General features: G+C 38.0%; 2 protein-coding genes across 2 annotated transcripts in view; both read right to left on the minus strand.

Moving 5' to 3' along the window:
• Nucleotides 1-21726, minus strand: part of LOC137989193 (uncharacterized) — a 76468-nt gene that overhangs the window by 34218 nt on the left and 20524 nt on the right. The window contains exons 3-13 of the mRNA XM_068835043.1: nucleotides 13017-13289; nucleotides 10279-10395; nucleotides 9104-9220; nucleotides 6836-6952; nucleotides 6164-6277; nucleotides 5697-5810; nucleotides 5232-5345; nucleotides 4559-4675; nucleotides 2476-2496; nucleotides 1979-2068; nucleotides 1427-1436 (exon numbers count right to left, since the gene is read on the minus strand). Of these exons, the coding sequence (XP_068691144.1) occupies nucleotides 1427-1436; nucleotides 1979-2068; nucleotides 2476-2496; nucleotides 4559-4675; nucleotides 5232-5345; nucleotides 5697-5810; nucleotides 6164-6277; nucleotides 6836-6952; nucleotides 9104-9220; nucleotides 10279-10395; nucleotides 13017-13289 (1204 nt within the window). The remainder of the gene's footprint in view (nucleotides 1-1426; nucleotides 1437-1978; nucleotides 2069-2475; nucleotides 2497-4558; nucleotides 4676-5231; nucleotides 5346-5696; nucleotides 5811-6163; nucleotides 6278-6835; nucleotides 6953-9103; nucleotides 9221-10278; nucleotides 10396-13016; nucleotides 13290-21726) is intronic.
• LOC137989188 (uncharacterized) lies at nucleotides 17987-20957 on the minus strand. The gene is made up of 4 exons (XM_068835041.1): nucleotides 20877-20957; nucleotides 19360-19759; nucleotides 18486-18783; nucleotides 17987-18074 (listed from the first exon to the last, which is right to left on the minus strand). Exons 1-4 carry the CDS (start codon nucleotides 20955-20957, stop codon nucleotides 17987-17989), a joined length of 867 nt encoding a protein of 288 aa, XP_068691142.1.

Genomic DNA, 21726 nt, shown 5'->3' on the forward strand with positions numbered 1-21726 from the left:
CGTGATTTATCAGGGAATAAAATGAATATATATTTGAAGTGATCCTCGCACTTCGCTGGACAATTCAATTCTCTCATTTGTCTTTTACCAGCATTTCAAATATACATTCAATTCATTTCATTCATAAAGTTCTTCACAAGAACAAATGAGCCCAACATGGGTTCGAATCCCATTGGAGCCTCCTGAATTTTTCAGGGTGTCTATAAAGCAGCATTTGCTGAAATTGTCTTGCTAAGTGCAAGGTTCACTTCTCTTATTCATGATCTTCCAGTGTTCGCTGATCAGCCCGAGCCATTGCCACATTTCTGCAAAGAAAAGAAAATGACCCTTATTGAACAAAGAAGGGAGGGTTACAGAAAAAGAAAGTATACTTCACGGTCATTTAACTTTACGAATTCTAACATGGTCTTTTTGAAATCGTTGCCTTAGCATTACCACATGTTGCCAGTGCATTAAAATTTAAGACCCCAGAGAAAAAACACAAGCACATACAAAGAGGTTCCTCTCAAGGAAAGCATATATATTTTTAAAGGACTAGTACTTACTCTTTTCTTTTTCTTTTGAAGGCTTTGAGTAACGGCGTTCGCAGCGCTCTTTTCATCATGTGGAGAACTGATTAAGGCAAATTTCTTTGGTAAATGACAGGAAATATAAAGTTGATGGTCCAGTATATACACAGGAATACAAGAAAAATCAATGAATAAATTAATTATTCCACATCAAATTAACTTACCTTTCCACGGACAGCAAATACCCAGCGTTGATGTTTGAAACTTGATGTTTGGGATGTGTGACACCATTTTTTTTTTTTGGAAAATCACCTCCGGCCAACGTCCGTGTACAGAAAAAACGTCTCGTGCTTAAGCTCTCTAATTAGCTAATGTGTAGTGTAGTGCTTTGCAGTGCAGTGCAGTATATTGTAAAGTAGGGTTGTCTTGTGGAATATGGGGTTGAAAAATAAGTTGTCAAAAAAAAAAAAAGATAAAAGGTAAATCAATATATTATCGCACAGATAAATTGCTTACAAGATAGAAAACGGAAAAAGAAAATCGAATATAGTATAAAATCGTCCCTATACAAAAACACAAGCAATAGAAGAGGCGGTAGATGACCTTGGTTGGACTCGTAGAGGATCTATCTAATTTTGTGGAATGAGTAAATGCTTGTCGTTAACCCGTCTGCACCAGTAATTGACTAGTTTTTTTTTCTTGTTTTTAAGATTGATTAAGTCATTTTTATCTTTTTGGAAAAATCTTTTACGACCAAATTTCGAAGTCATTGGAGATTCTAGTGTTACCGTTAACGTTCACTTTAGACAAATGAGATGTATATGAGATCAGAATGACTGCGCAAAGGCGTTTATTTCTTTCAGAATTTCATTATTGTGTATTACAAGTGGATTGACCAAAAATAATAATTGACTTACCTCGCTGTGGCTGCTCAGTACAGGGGCGGAAAGATCATGTGAAGAAAAAAAAAGGAAATATACTCGGTGCGGATGACTAGACCACGTTATTTGAGGACGGACATTATTAGTAGTAAACATGATTTTATGCTGAAGAGAAGGGCTGGTGATTTTCATGACAACGAAAGAAATTGCGAATTCTTTAGTTCAGCCTACTACTACCACCACCACCACCACTACTACTACTACTACTACTACTACTACTACTACTACTACTACTACTACTACTACTACTACTACTACTACTACTACTACTACTACTACTACTACTACTACTACTGCACCAACCACCACTAGCACTAGCACTACCACTACTACTAACTACAACTACTAACTACTAACTACTACTACCACTACCACTACCACTACCACTACCACTACCACTACCACTACCACTACAACCACTAAAAAGATAGACAATAACCCTTCAAATGTATTACACTGCTCCACGAGATCACAAATACCTACATAGAAACATGTAAGACTCTTTAACTTATGATTAGAGATGTGTACCTGTCATCCGTCGTTTGCAAAGGTACCAAACGATTAATGCTGATAACACCACAGCAGACAATGGGCCGACGATGTAATACCACTCTATAGCTGTAAAAAACAGAACCATAAATGGACGCAAGTTTTTTTAAATGATATCTGTCATTCGAGGCTAAATATGGAGTGAGAGAATTGGTACTCTTCTTCATTTATTGGAGCTTAAAGGAACCCAGTCCAACCAGGAGAGGACAGGACTAGATCTTGCTGCACTAGTTTGTGGTAGAACAGCCAGTCCATAAATCATAAGTTAGTCCAATACGCCGGATCATTCGCCTAAAAGTCATAATCACTTCCTGGATTCGTGAATACATAAAAAACCTAATAATAACTGCGTGAGTAGACACCCGTGAAGTCCCATCAAGTTTTTGCTCACATATTGATTATTAACAGAGTACACGGTGGAACAAAGATCTTTCAAAGGAACAAAGAAGCTCACAACACTGTAAAAAAAAACCTACCTGGTCTTTGTTCTTGGAGCCCTATCAAAAAAAGAATTCAGAAAACTCAACTTTTCTTTTCAGTGTATTGTTTTGGGTGAGTTCTCCAACGAAACAGCTATTGCATTAATCAACTCTACAACCATAATTGGCAAACTCTAATCCCAACTCTTTGTTTTTACATATTTATAACTGTTTCTAACCCGAGCAATAATTCTGTCAGTATAAAGTGAACTCATCGCAATGCTTGAACTAAAACATCTGGACGATCGCGAGTGAGGAGAACAAATTGTCAAAACTCCCAGTTATTTTGTGAAATCGTTAAATCGGCTAAAATATTAGGTGTTTCAAAAGGGGATGACCTAAAGTGGCATGAGCATGTTGAAAAAATTTCTGCGGAAGCTTAGGCAACTTAAGAGCGCTGGTATTGACCGCATTTCTCTGATTCAATTTCACTGCGCATCTATTCGTTTTGTCTATTTGTCTGATCAAATCGAGAGGGTTCAGAAGCGAGTTTTAAGGATTATGCATCCAGAAGTATCATATAGGAAAGCGCTGGAAGATACAAACATTTTCAAGGGACCGAGAACTCCTGGCTATTTTGCTAAATTTTTCGCAAATCCCGTACACGTCACTAGATTTCGAAGAAATTTGGAATTAAAATAGTTCCGACTACAAATGCGTCGTCTATAAAAAGAAAAAAAATAGTTAAAAACAAAATTAATAAAGTAATAATAATAATAATAATGAAAATTTAAAAAAAAAATCTGAATTTCGGAAAAACTGAACAAGGTCTTACCAATGTAATATTAATTACAATCCCAGCAACTAGCTTTGTAGATACTTTTGTACATACAAGAACGAGCTGATCTGTCCTTATACGGGAAAAAGGACGTGATGTTGAGCGTACCATTAAAAAGCACTGTAAGATCGATGGAACGGTAAAAATTTACTAATACAAAATTTAAGCACCCTAGCGATGACATAACTTTGTAAACCCAAGTAGGGTTGGACTATGTAAATTATCTTTTTAGGTACCGTTGTTGGGCGTTCAGCATTTTGCTGTTGTCTTCCTGAAACATCATTAATTAATATTATAGCTTGCGATAACTACTGGATAACCATTCTGTATGTGTGCTCAAATGGCATTCTTATTGCACTGGCTCGTTATATCACACCACAGGACTGTATTATAAACTCAACGTTAGATGGTTGTGACTCGACTCTCGAAACTCAACTCGCTCATCACGTATTCTTATGACGTCATTCAAGAGTGGAAGGCACAGTTTGATTGCAATAAAAAAAGAGGCGAAAAAATACCATAACAACGAAAACAACTGTGCGGAGAAGGTTGATTTTGTATTTCCTAGGTGTGAATACCATTTGGTATAAAGCCCCGTAAAAGTTTTCTTACGATAAACAGATGCTGATAAATTGTGTTGATTACGTTTAAGAAGAATGTCCAGGAAATGGATTTGAGTACTTTCCTCAAGTTCTTTCCTCAAATTCAATTGTGAATTTGATGTTATTATGGCAATTATCTAAAAACTGTAAAAATTGGTTGGCCATTGGCAAGATTAGATGGTCCATCTTTTATGTCCAAAGTTATCTATAAATCTAGTTGCTGGGATTGTGATGAATTGAACAACGTCTATCAGCGAATTATGAAAAATCCATCTGTTGAAATTCTATACTGACAGCTATTAAAGATACTTTATTTCTAATATTTTAAGCTGCAAAGAAAATTAATGAGCGAATTTTGCATAATGAATGAGTTTCCAGTAATCGGATCTCTGCTTTATACGCAAAGGGTTCTGGGATCGCCAGGGGGCAAAAAAATTGCAAGGAGCTGTAAGAAAATGTATAGCGAAACTTATTTCGACGTCCAAAAAAACGATTATCGGCAGAGATCAACGGTTCTTTCGACCCTGTTTTATCAGAAATCTATTGGGGCAATGTTGACGCGTGGAAAATGTAAGTTTATGTTTGAATAACCGTGAAACGTTTCCAATAAATAAGCTGCCATGCCTGAGCTCTGCAATTACCCGTAGGAAAGGTAAAGTGTCCAGGAAACACAAATTAGAGTTTTGAAAACGTGACTTACTTATTTCGCAGTTAAATCCTGTGTAATTATTCACACATATACACTTGTACGTCCCTTTTAAATTCTGGCAAGCTCCTCCATTCTTACATGGGTTGTTGGGTTTGCATTCATTCGTATCTGTAATACAATACAACAAAAACTCGTTAGGAAAAAAAAACGCAGGCATACCTTCATCATCATTATTATCATCATCATCATCATTAGATACAGATCCAGACTGGCTTGCGCAAAGAGTTCGGCAGACAATTTCAGGGGCCCGTAAAACGGCCCTAAACAGGGGCGCGGGAAGAGCGCTCCAAGGTTGTATCTCCCTTTCTGGCCTGTTATGAAATTGCCTCCCGAACTCCTAACAAAGCAATCTGCATCCCCGTCCTATTCCGTACATTGAAGAATTAAACCTTCCAGTTATCTGAATGAGGTTATTTCACGTCACTTGCAACGTGACCTGCCTCAAACTGATTGGTAGTTTACGAGAACAGTCATTCTTTTTGCATCAAATTTTTGAGGCATCCATAACGTGTCATCAATTCAAAATTACGTTGTCTTAGAAATAAAGCTGAATTTTGTTTTATTTCGGATTGTTTGTTTTGTCAAATGCTTAGATTTGTTGTATGTCAATACACAGTGAAGATGTTTAGAATAGACGTTTCCTTTAAATTAAAGTCAAAATTACCATTTTGGCAGTGCTTTCCTTCAAAACCTTTGATACACTTGCACGTATAATCCCCAACTGTGTTTGAGCAATTTCCAGAGTTCTGACATGGATTGGTGCTGCATTCGTCAATGTCTAATTTAACAAGAACGAAAGTTCTGTATTTGTTGTACCAAATGAAGATACGATAATTCAAACATAAATAAACATACTGACTTGTCTTTAATTTGTTCTGGATCCATTTACTTTACAAGATACATAACAAGAGATTTATGTTCTCTCAACGCTTCTGTATGTAACAACATTTGCAGAAAGAATTGTCCAACAAAATGGTTAACGTTAACTTAACAAATGTTTCCAAAACTGAGAATAGCATGTATGAATTTCCAGTTTACTTAATTTAAGCACATTTGATTCGTTGGGGAAAATCTATAGCTCTTCCCAAAACCCACGGGCCAAGATTATATGCATTGCATAACCACTCACCTTTGTCGCAGAGCCTGCCGGTAAATGCAGCCGTGCAGTCACATCTAAAGCTACCGCACACGTTCACACAAGTTGCACCGTTTTTGCACGGTGTGCTCTTGCATTCATCCACATCTGTCAGAGAATAGTTCGATGGTAAGTATGATCAATTAATTTAGTGTTTTTTTCCTCCCGTGGGCTATTGGATGACTGTGTCTTAAAGGACAAGTCCAAGGCCACGTTGTGCCATAAGAAATTGGAACTCATTATCAGAAGACATTGTAAGAAAACAAGTCTGACTAGTTTCAAAAAAGCATTAGTATAAGTTTCTGTTTGATTAGTTAACGTTGCAATCTTAAAAATGATGAATGATATTTAAAGACCCTTTCATATTTCAAATTTTCAAAAGTTCAAGGGACAATGGTTCATTCTGGCACTGCTGCACCTTATTGAAAGCCTAGGCCAAATTTCTGTTCATCAGGCCTTACCCTTTTCGCAGTTCTTTCCATCAAAGCAAATGTAGCACGCACAACTATAATTCCCCACGGTATTGCTGCATGTTCCTCCATTTTTGCATGGATTGTATGAGCACTCATCGACATCTTCAAAATAAAATGGTCAATTTGTTCAATGGCTACGTAAAGAGAAGGGGTTACAGGGTAGCCCGTGGAACGTGGGTTTTGAGGAAATGTTCCTTAAATAAAACAAACGACCCTGAGCAGGGGACCCACAGAGACTTAGTTTTCTTGATCACTTCGAAGAAAGTACTATGAGGGCTGCAGGATTGGTTTTGAAAGCAGATTTAAAAGCAAGCAATAGTGGAAAACTGCCGAAGACAAGAAAAAAAACAAGCGGAAAAATAAAGGGTACTATATGTATATTCCGATATTCTTAAATGTCTCTTGGCATTTTGGGAACATCAAGAAGAATTAATTAATTGACAGGTGTTTCTCCCCTTCTTGTTAATAGGACATGATTTGTGAATTGCATGGTGAGGACTTCAAGGACTAATTTAGATAAGGAATTTCACTTTTGTACTCAATGGTTTCAGCACTGCACCATCAATCCATTTACCTGTTACCATATTGACGATGATGTATATGATCCTTGAAATACTCCTCTTAGATTAACTGAAGTTACGAGTGTCACTTCCAACTCACCATTTTCGCAGTGATTTCCCTGGTATCCACTCAAACACTGGCACTCATAACTTCCCGGTTTATTGATACAGATTCCTCCGTTCTTACAAGGGCCAAATGGGTTGCATTCGTCAACATCTATTTGCGATAAACGGAAAGAAAAAGGAGTTTATCAGAGTTGAGTTTTATCATGAACCCATGACTCCTTTTTAGTTATGTTTTTTTTGTTAGTAATACGTACTATCTGATTGTGGTTGGATAATCGGAATAAACTCAAAATATTATAGTGAAATAGATTAATGGCAAAAGAAGCTTGAGAAAAATCGAAGCCTTGAATAGGACTTGAACATATGACTGTGTAGATGCGTTGCATTGCTCCTAGAGTTGTCGAAATCCACAGTCAGTTGAAAATGTAGTACCTCCATATATCTTACCATCGTTCATTCATCTAGCAGTGGTCGGTTTGCAATCAATCATAACATTAAAGAAAACGTCAAAACGTTTACGTTCATAACACATGTTTCGACAGAAACTTCTGTTATCTTCAGTTGATTAATGTACAAAGCGTGAGAAGTTGAATTTATAAGAAGGAAAAAGTGCTAATTATGCAAGTAACAACGAAATGTACATAAAATGTGACAATGTGAGAATTAAAATGATAGTTTTAGATTTACATGATGTAATTGTTGATTCAAAGAAGGTTGGTCTCTTCGAATATAAATAGGCTCTTTTATAATTTATCTTAAGTTGAAAACTCGTAAAGGAGTGTTCTAAAATAAACGATCTAATAATATTAGACCACGCCTCTTCGAGTTTTCAACTTAAGATAAAAGAGGCTATTCATATTGTTGCAAGAAGGTGGCATACTGCTTCAACATCATTCAACATTCGCGATCACAAGGGAAATTCAACATCAATTCGACTTCGATTCAAAATGCTTAAACGCGGATGAAAAGGAGGAAACGGGTAAACGGTTTCAACAACGCTGTTCAACATAAATCGAACGGATGTTTTACAATGACTGCAAAATTCTCGCGCGATCATTGCCTAATTTTTACTGTCAATAAGCGGACAGAGACGTAAATTTATAATTTGAATTTATCAGGAGCGCATGAGTAAGAGCTTGCCTCTCCTATACAAGCTCTATGAGTCAACCTTTGCTTGTATCTTTCTATTTTCTACTGTTTAGGATGGCCAATCAGAATAAAGTTATTGTGTAACAAAGACAAAAATATCAAAAAACAATGTATGCAAATTGTGCAAATTGATGTACACTGTTCTAAATATGAGTCTCCGTCTGAAGGATTAGTTCTAAAAATAGAAAGATACGCGCAAAGGTTGACTCAAGGATATAATGCATTGGGAGGCTCCTAGTCATGGGCTCCTGAATTTATGAGATAATGACGCGATATTGCTTGCGTCAGATTGAAGTTTGTCGCATTTTTGTCTCGCATTCTTCTTGGGCTTTGCCTTAATTTTGACCCCTCTGCCTTTTTGTTATTGTAAAAAACAAATTGATGTCACTTTTTCATGCGTCTGTCCTGTTATTGACGATGAAGTTCGTCATAACATTGTCAAAGTAGTCTGCGGATCCACTCGGCTATTGCCTCGTGGATCCACAGCTACGTTGACAATGTTATGACGCAATTCATGATCAATAACAGGACAGACGCATGAAAAACTGACATCAATTTGTTAAATTGAAGCCGTTTTCCCGGGCCTTTATTACTTTTCTGACGTAATCTTCGGAGACGAGGGCGCAGGGACAATTAAATTTAGTGTATACCAAAACAGTGGATAGCTTTGAAGACGCTCTCGGATTTACTACTCATACTTCGAATATACTTTGCGTTATTCATCTCCGAGCAACTCGCGCGGAATTTTTGCCCGAAAACATTCCAATCTTTGAAGGAATAAATGAGTTAAAACAGAAACCCATAAGGGTTGAAACGTGTAACGCGCGACCGTTCACAGCTTCCGGATATTCCGTGCGAACCGATTGGTTGAATGTTTCAGTGCTAAGTACCATATTTGGAAAACCCTCGCTCTTGTTGTTCCAAATATGGTACTTAGCAAACTGAATATTCAGGAGCTTGTTTCCCAGCACACAAGGGGCCGTTACACGTTTCAACTCTTATGGGTTTCTGGTTAAAACCATCTTTTTGTTCTCACTGTTTTAGTGTATACTTCGCTGCTCGATAAATATCCACCACTCGCCACCTCCACTTCGGTGAATAGTTGTTAACTATTTTGAAACAAATTAAAGCAACGATGCAAGGAAAATTGTACCTAGGTGACAGTGAAGCCCAGTGGTTCCCGGAACACAGAGACACATATAAGCACCAATATTGTTGAAACAAGTGGACCCATTCTTACATGGATTGTTGGTTAAGCATTCATTTATATCTGGAAGTAAGAAGCAAAAGTACATGCATTAATATTTAGCTCTTATTAACTGAGCTTAGTCTGCTTAGTCAGTCTCAGTATGGGAGAATGTTGACCGAGGTAGTGACTACAGACCGAACGCTATGAGGTCTGTACACACGACCGAGGTCAAGCTTCTCCCATACAGACTGACAAAGCTCGGTTAATAATATGTTTATTATATGGCAAACAAGGACAATTTAAGTCGTTTAATGTAACTGGTTTGCACTAACTGACATTTTGCTTGTGAACGACGATGAGTGGCGATGAGCTGAGCTTAATTCTGCGAACGTTTGCTTGTCCTCCTTACTTTTTGTCGCATCATGCTTTTTGTCACTTCCATAAATAAATATTAGTAGAAGAAAATACTCAATTTTTTTTCAGTTTAGTTTCACCGCAAAACATTACCGGTCTAGATGCCGGTCTAGATGGGAAAATCTAGACCGCGGTCAATATCGACTTTAGCCAAAATCCTTGTGAAACATACATATAATATGGTGTCTATTACACACGCTCTCAATATTAATCGAGGTTTGCTTGAATTTGTTACCTTCAGTTTGTCATAATTCGGGGGTGGAAGCGGCATAATAAATATCGAATAACGGGTTAAAAGAGAACATGAATAAGGATTCGAATATTTAGTGCTAGAACATTCGGAACAAAGAATTTCACGGTTCCGTTAAAGAATAACGAATACAGAAAAATGAATATCGATTAAAAAAATTCACTAATGAATAATGAATGACTTTGAAAAAATTGGGGATAATGAATTTCTGAGATCCATTTATTCCACTTCTACCCCCGATCCTAATAAATACATTAGAGAAATGAAGTTAAGAACAGGAAATCAAGGCCATTTGCAATAAATGCCGATTGAACTTTAGAGTGGGTTGGTATTTAGACATAAACATTTTAATCTGGAATTGCACCAACCGATGATCAGTGGTCAGTTCCTGTAGCCTATCTGTCACCACAACTTGCGGTTATGGATGACCTTAATTAAGTAGAAATGTATATAATTCAAACAAATCCCAGCTAACCACTTTGGCAATGATTTCCCTGGTATCCACTCAAACACTGGCACTCATAACTTCCCGGTTTATTAACACAGATTCCTCCGTTCTTACAAGGACCAATTGGGTTGCATTCGTCAACATCTATTTGTGATAAACGGAAATAAAGGAAGAAAACTGAGTTGACACTTAATAGGATTTAATCACTTTCTTTTTTTCCCTGTTAGTGATACGTACTACCTGATCGTTGCCAGTATAATTTTGGATAATTGCAATTAACTCAAAACACTATAGTCAAATATATGAAAGTCGAATATTTTATTTTGTGGATTGTGACAACTGCAAGGCAGAATGACCATCGACGTTAAAATAGCAACTTACGCAGTTGCAAATTAAAACAAGCCTTAAGAAAATCTAAGGGAGCTTGAATGAACCTAAAACCCATAGCTACGTGGTTGAGTTGCACTCTTCTTAATATTGTCAAAATCTGCAGTTAAAAATTTAGGACTTCTTGTGTTGCACTATTGTATAATTCATTATCATTCACTCACCGAGCTCACAATATTACTGAACACAGTGCCAACTCGTAACTGATCAACTCCCAGCTGGCTTAATAGCGCAGATTCAATTTGCATATTGTTCCAAGACCATGAGCCACAAAGGGGTCGTCCTTGCTTGCATAAGGTTTATTTTGAAATGTTGACATCACGTTATGGTCTCGAAATATAACAAAATGTGATATAAATCTGAAGTAAGTAACTCAATAAAGCCATTAAATTGTATTTTCGTGTGTATAGGGTGTTTTCTGATTAGTTACGTCTTGCGTAAACGAATTATGGCTTCTAGAAAATTTACGACCTTAAAACAGGGAAGTCGTTGTCAGAGACTGCACACTGCAGATGGAAATTGTCTTTACAAAGCTATTGCTCTCTGGAGGGATGAAAGGACTGATGAGAAACATGAGGAAATCCATAGATTAAGTTATAGTTTGATTGAGAAAAATCCAACGGTTTTTGAGCCGCTTTTATTTTCTTCAAACTCTGTGGGTACATGAATCCCTGAATCACTTCAATGTATTACGATGCTTACACTCCAGCAAACCATATTTCAATCTCCTAATCTGCCTCGAGGTAGGTTCTGTGTTTCAATTGATTTCGATATGCCTCAACTGTTAAAAAAAAGATTTGCTTCTGTCAAACTACCTACAAGTAGTAAAGTCACAGTGACTGGATCCAAGCAATTTTGTCAAGCTTCAACTTCAAACAATTCGTGAAAAGCGTCATCTCCATATACTAGTTCTCTGTAGATCTGATCTTTGGAGCAGGTCTTTGAGGTTTACTCTCACAATCGGACTCTTCTATATACGAAGTTGGTCGGTAGGACATTCAGAGGTTCTGTAACCACGTACAAAATGATTTGAACATACCTTTGTACGCATTGACACTTTGACTTGGTCAGGATTAATAGCTCTAGCCAGCAGCTCACGACACATGATCTATGTTATTCGTGGGCGAGTAAAATCTTAATATTTCAACGTGAGGAAGAATCTTCTGCTTTTCTGGGTACCTTCGATCTTTGTCACAACCCAACACAGCACAATGATTGCCACTAGGTATATTTGCAATATTATTTGAATTGCTGAGTTTAGAAAAGCCAGCCCGCTATACATTACGTAAATGCCACTTAAAAGGCTTTTTTGAGTTATTTCCTCCCTACTTTTAAATATTTTAAGACCATTTCACAATAAACCTTATAACATTACGCTAGCAAGGAAGTTAATCAGCAAATTACATCTCATATTTCAAGGTAATTCAAACAAAAACTTACACTTGACACGTATCAACATTACCCAGATCGATTTCTGAATAAAATGTAGAAACAAAAGCGTTGATCTCTCTCCAAATTCGTTTTGTGGACGTGGAAAGAATTTTCCGCTATACATTTTCTTACAGCGACTTGCAATGTTGGCCCCCTGTCGATCGCAGTACCCTTTGCGTATAAAGCAGGGACCCGATCACTGGCAACTCATTCATTGAGGAAAAACCATCAGTTAGGCCTTGTTTTATTCTACAGTCGGGGACAAAATTGTTTACACATTGGCCCTTTCAACCCCCTATTCCGTCATTATCTATCATTCTTAACTCTTTATCCTTGCTAGGCTACCCAATTCTCCCCTCCCCCAAACAATGTTGTTTCGTAATAGACCAATTTCGATATATTACAGTTCAGTCCTAAACAAAAGGCATCAGCTCGAGGCTCTGGGGAATAAATGTAAGGATTTGTATGAGTTTAATCCCCAGAGCCTCGAGATGATGTCTTTTGTTTAGGACTGAATTTTAATATATCGAAACTGGTCTATTCGTGTGATCTTTGACTACAAACAGACAATATTGAATGGGGGAGGGGGTCTTTTGGAAAATTTAAAGCGTGGTACAAACAGCCCCGTTCGTTTAAGCTTAAAAACTACTGTACAGACACAATGTGTCAACTTATTTTGACGCCGATTGTAGATGCGATACCACGGTAAGAGCTTGCAGAGAACATTGACTGTCGAAAATATAAGCTTTCGTGGTAGCACTTATCAGTGATCAAGTTTGATCTTCCAACTGAATAAATTTGGCAGAAATGTATAAGTGATCAAACATGTGTTTAGTCACCTTAATTAATTAATTAATTAATTAATTAATTAATTAATTAAAGCAAATTGTTATATTCCCCAACCACTATTAGACAACTACACAATTCTGCATCGGTGACAATTTTACCTCTTATTTCGATATCAACAGAAGAGGACGCAGAGCCTGCCTTATTCAGTGCTTGGCATGAGTATTCACCACTGTCAGAAACTTCAACTTTTTCAATAACGAGTATGCTGCTGTCACCGTTTTCAGTGATGTTGGCCCTTGGAATCGTCAAAACGTTATCCTTTTTCCACTTGATTTGCGATGTAACTTCATTGGTTTTGCAAGTCAATGTCAGTTTATCCCCTTCCAGCATTGTGGGATATGGGTTTGGAGATATCTCAGCATTGGGAAGTTCTGAGATTAAAATGGCGCAATTCGGTGAGATAAAAATCCTCACAAAATCCAGCCCATTGCTCAAATAAAATGAAATCAGTGTTAATAAAAGGAAAATTTCGACTACAATATAAAGATAATTCCGGTTACCAATCGCTGGGAAAGTAAATGTAACATAGTTTCATGCTGCTCCACTCAGCTTAAAATGAATGCACTTTTAAAAATTACGATTAAAGACCACGTCTCGATACTTCTGCCTAGTGTCTTCTCTAGGGGTGATCTAAAGATTTTATACTACTCCTTTCATACGATCACTAATGAGCGTCACCTCTTATCAATAAGGTGTAAATAGGTGTAGGGTAAAACTTGAAAAAACCGCCATGATCACCTTTTGAAGGAGCTTGGGCGGAATTAATCTGCCAAGATTCTAATGAAAGGCGTTGATAGTACCGCCAGATGGCGGTGATAACGTTTGAATGATATATCTCACCCAATTTTATGGTTGGTCTGACAGGCATGTTACGACAAAGCTTCACTATTTTTATGCAAAGGAATATTGCTCTTTCATGCTCCTTTAAACGCACGCCAAACTGACGTTTGGTTTGTCCGATATTATACTCACGTTGGAAGTCATTGCAAGGACTAGTATACACAGCGTACCTGACGCATGTTTACACCTCATTAATAAGAAATAGCGGTAACTCGTGTCATGTAAAGTTCCATCTCCTGGGGAGGTAGGAGGTCATGTGATACTTTCTCCATCCTTATACTTCCTAATAGTAACATTTTTCTTTTCCTGACTGGTCCATGTGCAAATATCATCTAAATACATTTTTCTCTGTCGTCCTCTTGCTTTTGTTCTTTCAACTTTTCCTTCCATTATTACACTTAGCAACTCATCGTGTCTCATGACATGTCCAAAATATTCTATTTTCCTTTCCTAATTCGTGTACAAAAATCTCCGATTTTTACCGGCCATTTGCAACACTCTCACATTGGCAGGTCAGCATTAGATAACATAGGCTGAAGTAGAGCCAAGAAATCGTACTTTTTCCGACCATCGACATGACGTCATCATCGTGTTTCCGGAAAAAAATAATATGGCGACACAAGCCAGAGAGAGGTTGTACTTCATGGGATGCTAGAAACTGCAAACCCAGTGTAATTTACTGACAATTGTTCCTCTTTGTTTGCAAGGATGGATTGCCAAGCAGTTTGTTCCATCAAAAGGCAAATGGAAGCGCGTGCAAAGATTTAAATCTTCACGACGTTGTTGGCCTTTCTCACCCGATGTTTTGTCGTTTCGCTTGAGTAGAGAACACACTACATAACATAGGGTGAGGATGAGGTTGGCAAAGTATATATTGGTGTATGTTAACCGTTGCATAATTTTGAGAATTGTAATTTATTACATCAACAAGGCAAATGGAAACTTGTGCAAGGATTAAAGCTTCATAAATCTTCACGACGACGTCGGGCCCAGAGGCCTCCTTACCCGATGATTTGTCTTCTTGCTTAAGTAGAGGACACTACATAACATAGGGTGAGGATTCTTCTTTAGTGTTGAGTAATCATGAATATAACAGATTTTTTTTGTTCTTGTTTTTTTTCTTTTTTGTGTTTTTTTCCTTACTGCGTTACATTTTAGTGAGATGCGGCGCTTCCAGGTTTAATATTAAGGCTTCAAATATTCGGGGAATTATCTTAGCTTGAATGAAAAAGCCAGGTAAATTTGATCTTTAGGATTGGTCTACTAAACCAAGGTCAACCTTTAACCAATATGACTCAGTACTTCTTAATAGTCATTATTTCATACATCTCTTCATACATATCAATTAAAAACTTATCAATCATGTAATTTACAGCAATGCATTACTTTCCTTAACCCATTCTCTCCTAAGAGTGGGACACCAGGTGATTTTACTCGTCAATATTTATGGGGCTAACACTGAGGAGAATGGGTTAGTGAGAGAGGTAAAGAGGTAAAATTTACAATGTAACTGAAATGTGTACGTTGGTTGTCATGGAGTTATGCATTCAGACCTAAAAACATCCTTAACCAGAACTGTAGGAACCTGCTCAGTTGACTAATCCTTTCCCCTTGCTCTGGATTGGAAGGATATGTATGTACTGACCACTACCACTTATCCCATCTCCTTCAGACTTCCCCAGTTCGTTATTTTAGAAAGATTGTAGTAATATTATGAACACATAAGAGTATTCATCAAGGATAACCATGGTTATAATGAACTGGTTTTTTTTTTGTTATTTGTTATTATGAAGTGGTGATGTTGTGGTTTTTATCACTTGTCAAAGTCATGGTTTGAGGTTAAATAAAAAAGAAAAGTCATACTCAAGATACTGTAAAGTGTTCCTTTGCAAACTTGTGCAATCAACTGTGCACCCAATAATATTAGCGTAGTAGCCATGCATCACATTTGTATGTGAAAAGGAGACTAATACATGTAAATACATGTGTAAGTTGTCCTTGAAAACACATGGGGCTCCACCATGCCAATATTAAGAAGCAAAAACAAAGGCGTAATCTGTGTTTGTTCCAGGTAGGGTTCCAAATGGCCTGGATAGAAATGAATGTTAATGTATACTCTGATTTAGAGATAACCAAGTCCAACCATTCTGTTTGTCAATGTTTTACTGAAGAATAATCCACGGTATGAGCCCACATCCAGAAGGAGGTGTCATATATATATTTTTCATATCTTCTATCATGGAGATATCAATGTTTTTTTTTGCTAGATTTACCACTGGAAAATAGAATTCTTATCATTTGGCAGCCTGCAGAGGCAGTAGATTGGCACAGAGGTCTTCATGCATGACAGGTGGTATTGCACTCTTTTGCTTGTCTTGGGGAAAGGAGTCATTTGCCCAGATTCCAGACAGCTTATGTAGTGTTGGCGCATCTGGCTCTGGCTGTACGTCTGTTTGGTTGGGTCTAGACCATGACACAAGTCAGTAGCAAATGCTAAGGCAAACAACCCACAGTCGCTGCCACCAACTTGCCTTTGCACCTTCTCATTGACAAATGTTACAGTGTCCAAAGGGCACAACAGCATGCGGCAAGCATGGTCAATCAAAAGTGGACATAGCTTATGGTACAAACTGTCAAACACTTTGACAACAACTGCCAGACAACCAATTGTACTAATGCACACCCAGTGCCTGCCAACATTTATCACCTGTACAAACTCAGAGGTGGCAGGTATTACTAGTTGGCCTCTGACAGCAGGATCCTGGAGGCCATCAACTTGTGGGAAAGATGTCTTGAGCAGTATTTGGGCTGCATAAATTTCTGAGTCATTCAGCCAGTAGTTAGGTGTCGATATTCCATCCTTACTTTCTTTTTAGAGAGTGAGTTTAAACTCAGTATTATCAGCAACATTTATAGTAAGCCATATCACAGAACTGCATGGATCCTCATCATCATCATCATCATCATCATCATCATCAAGAATTAGGATGGGAGGTGTGCTGGAATAGGGTAATGTCTTTGTGGGGGTATTTGTTTCTTCAGTAATGGGACACACTGGATGACCAGAAGGTTGTCCTTGTGTAGAGGTTTCTACTCCTATGGTTGGAGCTACTGGTGAGTTGCTGTCAGTTGCAGTCACCTGGGTGGTGTTTTTATGCATTGTTGTTGCAGCTGGCTCTGTTGTGGGAGTTTCTGGTATTGTGATAGGTGTTGCTGATACTTTGAAGGAGGTTGATGATACTGTGACAGGTTGTGTTCTCGCAGTCGTTGGTACGAATATTGGGGTTTCAGGTACATAGGTGACTGGTTCTTCAGGGGCTCTTTCCCTTGCTGTGGTTAGGGTTGCTGATGCTGCGATATTGTTTGCTGATTCTATGACAGTTGTTGGTTTTGTTACGGCAGGGGTAAGTGGCACTGTAGTGAAGTCTGCTGGTATAGTCTTGGGAGTTGCTGGCATTGTAGTGCAGGTTGTTGGCATTGTGTTAGGGGCTCCTGGTACAGTCCTTGGGACTGATGGCACTCTGACAGGGGTTGCTGGCACAGTGACAGGGGTTGCTGGTACATGTACAGTGGCAGGGGTAGCTGGCACTGTAGTGGTAGTTGATGCCACTGTGGTGAAGGTTATTGGTGCTGTCTTGGCAGATATGTGCACTGAGCTTGTGGGAACGGGGACATTTACTTGGAATGCATTCCTCATCACTGCAGCCTTAATGCCATGGCGTCCTTTGAATTTGTGTTTTCGTGGACATGTTTTAGGGATTTTAGGGAGTTTCTTTCCAGGGTGATCACTTTGTCTCAGCTTTCTTTTCTTTACTTCTGGCTCTCCACTTTCTACTTGCAAGCCACCATTAGAGGGGGCAATCATCTTCAGCTTCTGGTATATGCCCTGCAGCTCTGTTTTTAAGGATTCCAGCTCCTTCAAGTCATCTATGAGAAAGGTCAGTTGTCTAATTTCATTAAGTATTTCTCTGCAAATGCTACCCAGTGCTTTAGAACAACCTTTTTTATTTGGGAGGTTTGCATATGAATGTGTGGTTGATGCTGTAATCTCCCCATGAAAGTTGTCATGATTGGGCATTGATGATTTTGCATTGTTGTCAACAAGTTCATGGGAGGAACTGGAAATGTTGATTGGCTTTCCATGTCCTATAATGGCCTCATCGAGAGTGAGCAAAGGAGAGTTTGCATAATCATCAGGCAATTTGTCCCATCCCCATTGTGGATGATGTCAAAATATGGCAAAAAAATGCTTGCATGGGAAATGGTTGCGCACCCATGAGAAGCACTGACAGGATGGTTGCTGGATGGTTGCTGCACTTCATTCAGACCTATTTGAGCTGTTACAAGGTTGGCGTGATAATTTGAGAAGTGCTTTTGTTGATGGTCTTCTTGCCGATGAAGAAATAGGCTCTAAAATCAGACCCAATTCAAGACTTGAATGCACAAACAATACCCTATTTCAGACCAAAATGGTCACAATCTATACCCTATTTCAGACCAAAACCGCTAAAAAACCATACCCTTTGGGCCACAGATAACTATATAGCCCATATAAGGGAATACCTCCTCCTCACCAATTGTCAGTAATTGGTCCTAAGGTTACCACTTTTTAGAGCATACCCATTTTTTAAGTGGATAGATAGGTTATATTTCAACTACAAAGCAAACTGGTGTATGAATGTGGCTAAGATGAAATATTATGAAGGAAAATGTAAAGGCCTACATACATGTTGTATGAATGATAGCTGAAGCAGAAAGCCATGTATATTTTCATTTTGCTAACCTTGTGCTCTCTTAACCAGTGATTTTCAAACCAGTCACGCATACGGCTGTTTTCCTTCCAGAAATGGCATTCTTTCAGTGCTTTCACTTGACTTGCGTAAAGCTCCTCAGATTCGGCACTTGCCACAAGTCGGAGTTTTGCAAGTACTTCTTCTCTATGTGAATTCACACCATTTGCTGATTTGGCTGTCCATCTCTCCCAGGCTTGTTCTCTGTGAAAGTCACAGAGGAATACCTTGCACCCTGTATTTAATGAAATGTAACACTAAGATGGTCGGAGCGTAAATCAGAGATTTAAGGATCATTGAGAGAACAATAGACCTTCTGAAGACAGGGTTTCATCGCATTTTCTGCCCCCCCCCCCCCCCACCCCCCTTTATTTTGAAATTGAGTTCAGAATACTACCACACAGACATACCTTGTCAACCACTAAATAAGTTTTTGCTTGAAGCAGGTCTATTGATGTCACCTCAATATGATGTCAGCAACAGGCATTTACAAGTATTGAATAACTTTTAAAAAACCACACTATTTTCCATGATATTCAGTAAAAAAAAAAAGTGAGAATAGCATTACCTTGATATGTTTATTGAATCTGAATTAACTAAACAAATTGTTTGGAAAATGAACTGGTAGTTAACTCTAACATTTTTAAGGATATGTTTGTGTGTTTTTTGTTGTTTTGCTTATAGTTTTATGCTGCTGCTATGATTTTTTCAGAATTAACAGAACTTATTTCTGATTACTTAATGAGTATTGTTTTATGTAATGACTGTCCATCAAAGGTCATCAAAGATCCTTTAACCCCCCCCTGCCTACCTGGAAATACTTCTTCTATGGCTGTAATCTCTTGTTCACAATTGTCTGTCATGAAGTATTTGGGATTCCATCCATTCATCTCTCCCTGAAGTATTTGTAGTGCCTCTTTTATGCATGCAGAAGTTTCGTTTTGTGTTATGAATGATCCAACCACTTGGTAGTCAACATTCGTTTGGACCACAAGGAAGAATAAGGGTAGTGCATATTGAGTAGTTTTACAAGTGGCATCCAGCAGACACATGTGATTGCCATATCTTTGTAGGAGTCTATGCTGCCAGGAACTTTGATGGACAAAGAGCAGGGTAGTGTCAGAATGGCCTTCAGGTGGATCATTTTTGTTGGGAGAAACTGCACTGTATGGCCGGAAGAAGAAGAGGTCTCCTTGTTTCACAGATTTCCACTGAAAAATTTTTTTGTACAATATTTTCTTGATCTATCTTAGAGAATGGACGTTTTACAGAAGCACGGTACATGTGACTTCTGAAGTCAGCTAGCTTTGGGAAGAAGCGACGGTTCAAGGGAGACGATTGACTTTCATCTTCAGACAGTATTTCATTTTCCACATAGCTTTTTATGTGCCTCCGCATCTCATGAGTGTTTTTCACGCCTTCATGGACTAGCTCATCAATTTTTTTTATTATCCTGCTATCCACAGGTTGGGAAAGGCCACTTCCCTGCAAAATGTTTAAGCACATGTTAAACCCAAAACAATGAATGCAATATATTGATGTGAAATCCGGAAAACCATGAAAACTAGAAAATATGTATAGAATTTATTATGGTGCAAGTAAAAGTCACTTGGATGAGATGATTGTTGCTGATTACTTTGGGGTAATGTGCATTGCTCACATTTCCTGAATTTTGCTGTTAATGGCCATTCAGTCTGGAACATTTCAAGTCTTTATCATTTCTCCAGTTTGACAGTAACTAAACATATAATTGAATGAGAGGCACCCTTAACTTATTGCCTGAGAAACTAACCAGTTCGAGTACTGACAGTAGACTCTGATGTATTAAAGGTCAATCCCTGTATAAGTGTAGTTATTTAATTATTCATTTTTGGGTGTAGCATTATCTTTTCATGGACTAATATTACATTCAAATCTTTATTTCTCTCTATTGTCTATTGTCTTACCTCTCTCATAAGGTGATGCGCATGGTCTGTACTAGAGGGAAATTCTATATAGATTCTTCTCTCAGATCTTACTGTTCCTTGTCTTTGCCCTTGCATTTTTTGAATCCTCTTCAATCTGGAATGTAGTGTGTGCCTGTTATTAGCAAGATCATACAACTTTACAATAAATTGTAATGGTTATCTACATTGTAATCTGGAAATGCCACAACATCCCTCAGTTTTACTCTTGCTGGACAGTTTGCTTTTTTGGACGGCTGTACTAGATATTTATTCTTTTTAAAGACAAAATCTCCATCCTAAAAAAAATTGAAGCTATTATTAATTAATCAAATTGGATTTCAAATAAAATAATGAATAATAGCAATATTCTTGTTTCACTCACTTCTTCTCGTTGTTGTTGTTTCCTTTTCACAGCAGCATTTCTGTCTTTCCCATGCTGGCAATCGAAGAGCTTGCAGCCCATTATGTAAAAAGGTACTCCTGTAAACTCAATTTTTTTACCCTTGACCTCCTTGGGCTCTTCCCAATACAGTCGATGATTTCCCCTTTTATAATCTGTGGATCAGCAACAACTACTTATAAAAAGTGTTATTTTAAAACTTCTAATATGTGGTGATCGACTATCAATTTCTTGTTTGCTTGTGATAATCTTTGCCATGGTTAAGGATCGACTATCAATTTCTTGTTTGCTTGTGATAATCTTTGCCATGGTTAAGGATCAGACATTAATGTATCAATGGTAAATTGTCTTTATTTTGGTCCCCATCTTTTGTGCAGGACCTCCATTTTTATAGTTGTATAAAATATTGGCCCTAAAATTGTTTACAGAAGACATCTTTACCACCCCATCTTATCCTTAGGTCCCCGGTCCCAAAGAATGTTGGGGGTCTTTTGTCCCTCTCAGTAAATTAGATAGGGAACCCTTAACAGCTTACAGAAACTTGCCTACCATAGAAAAGCATTCCGTATCATGGCTTTGGAGGAAAGCAACCACAATGAAAGTGAATCAGACAATATTGACCATAGCTTAAAGATGGCAAAGATAGCTAGAGTTCTGCGTTGTTTAGCACTTTTGACAAATCAAAGTGTTATTCATAATCCTTGTCCCAGCCAGCTTTGCACAAAGTCACCCCTCCCCCTTCGGGATTTTCACCAACATTTTTCCCATCCTCTTTTCATTTATCCCCCTTTTGAACTAACATGAAAAACAAAGGTCCTCCACTAGTTGCACC

Source organism: Montipora foliosa, unplaced genomic scaffold (assembly GCF_036669935.1).
Source record: "Montipora foliosa isolate CH-2021 unplaced genomic scaffold, ASM3666993v2 scaffold_446, whole genome shotgun sequence".
Classification (NCBI taxonomy): domain Eukaryota; kingdom Metazoa; phylum Cnidaria; class Anthozoa; order Scleractinia; family Acroporidae; genus Montipora; species Montipora foliosa.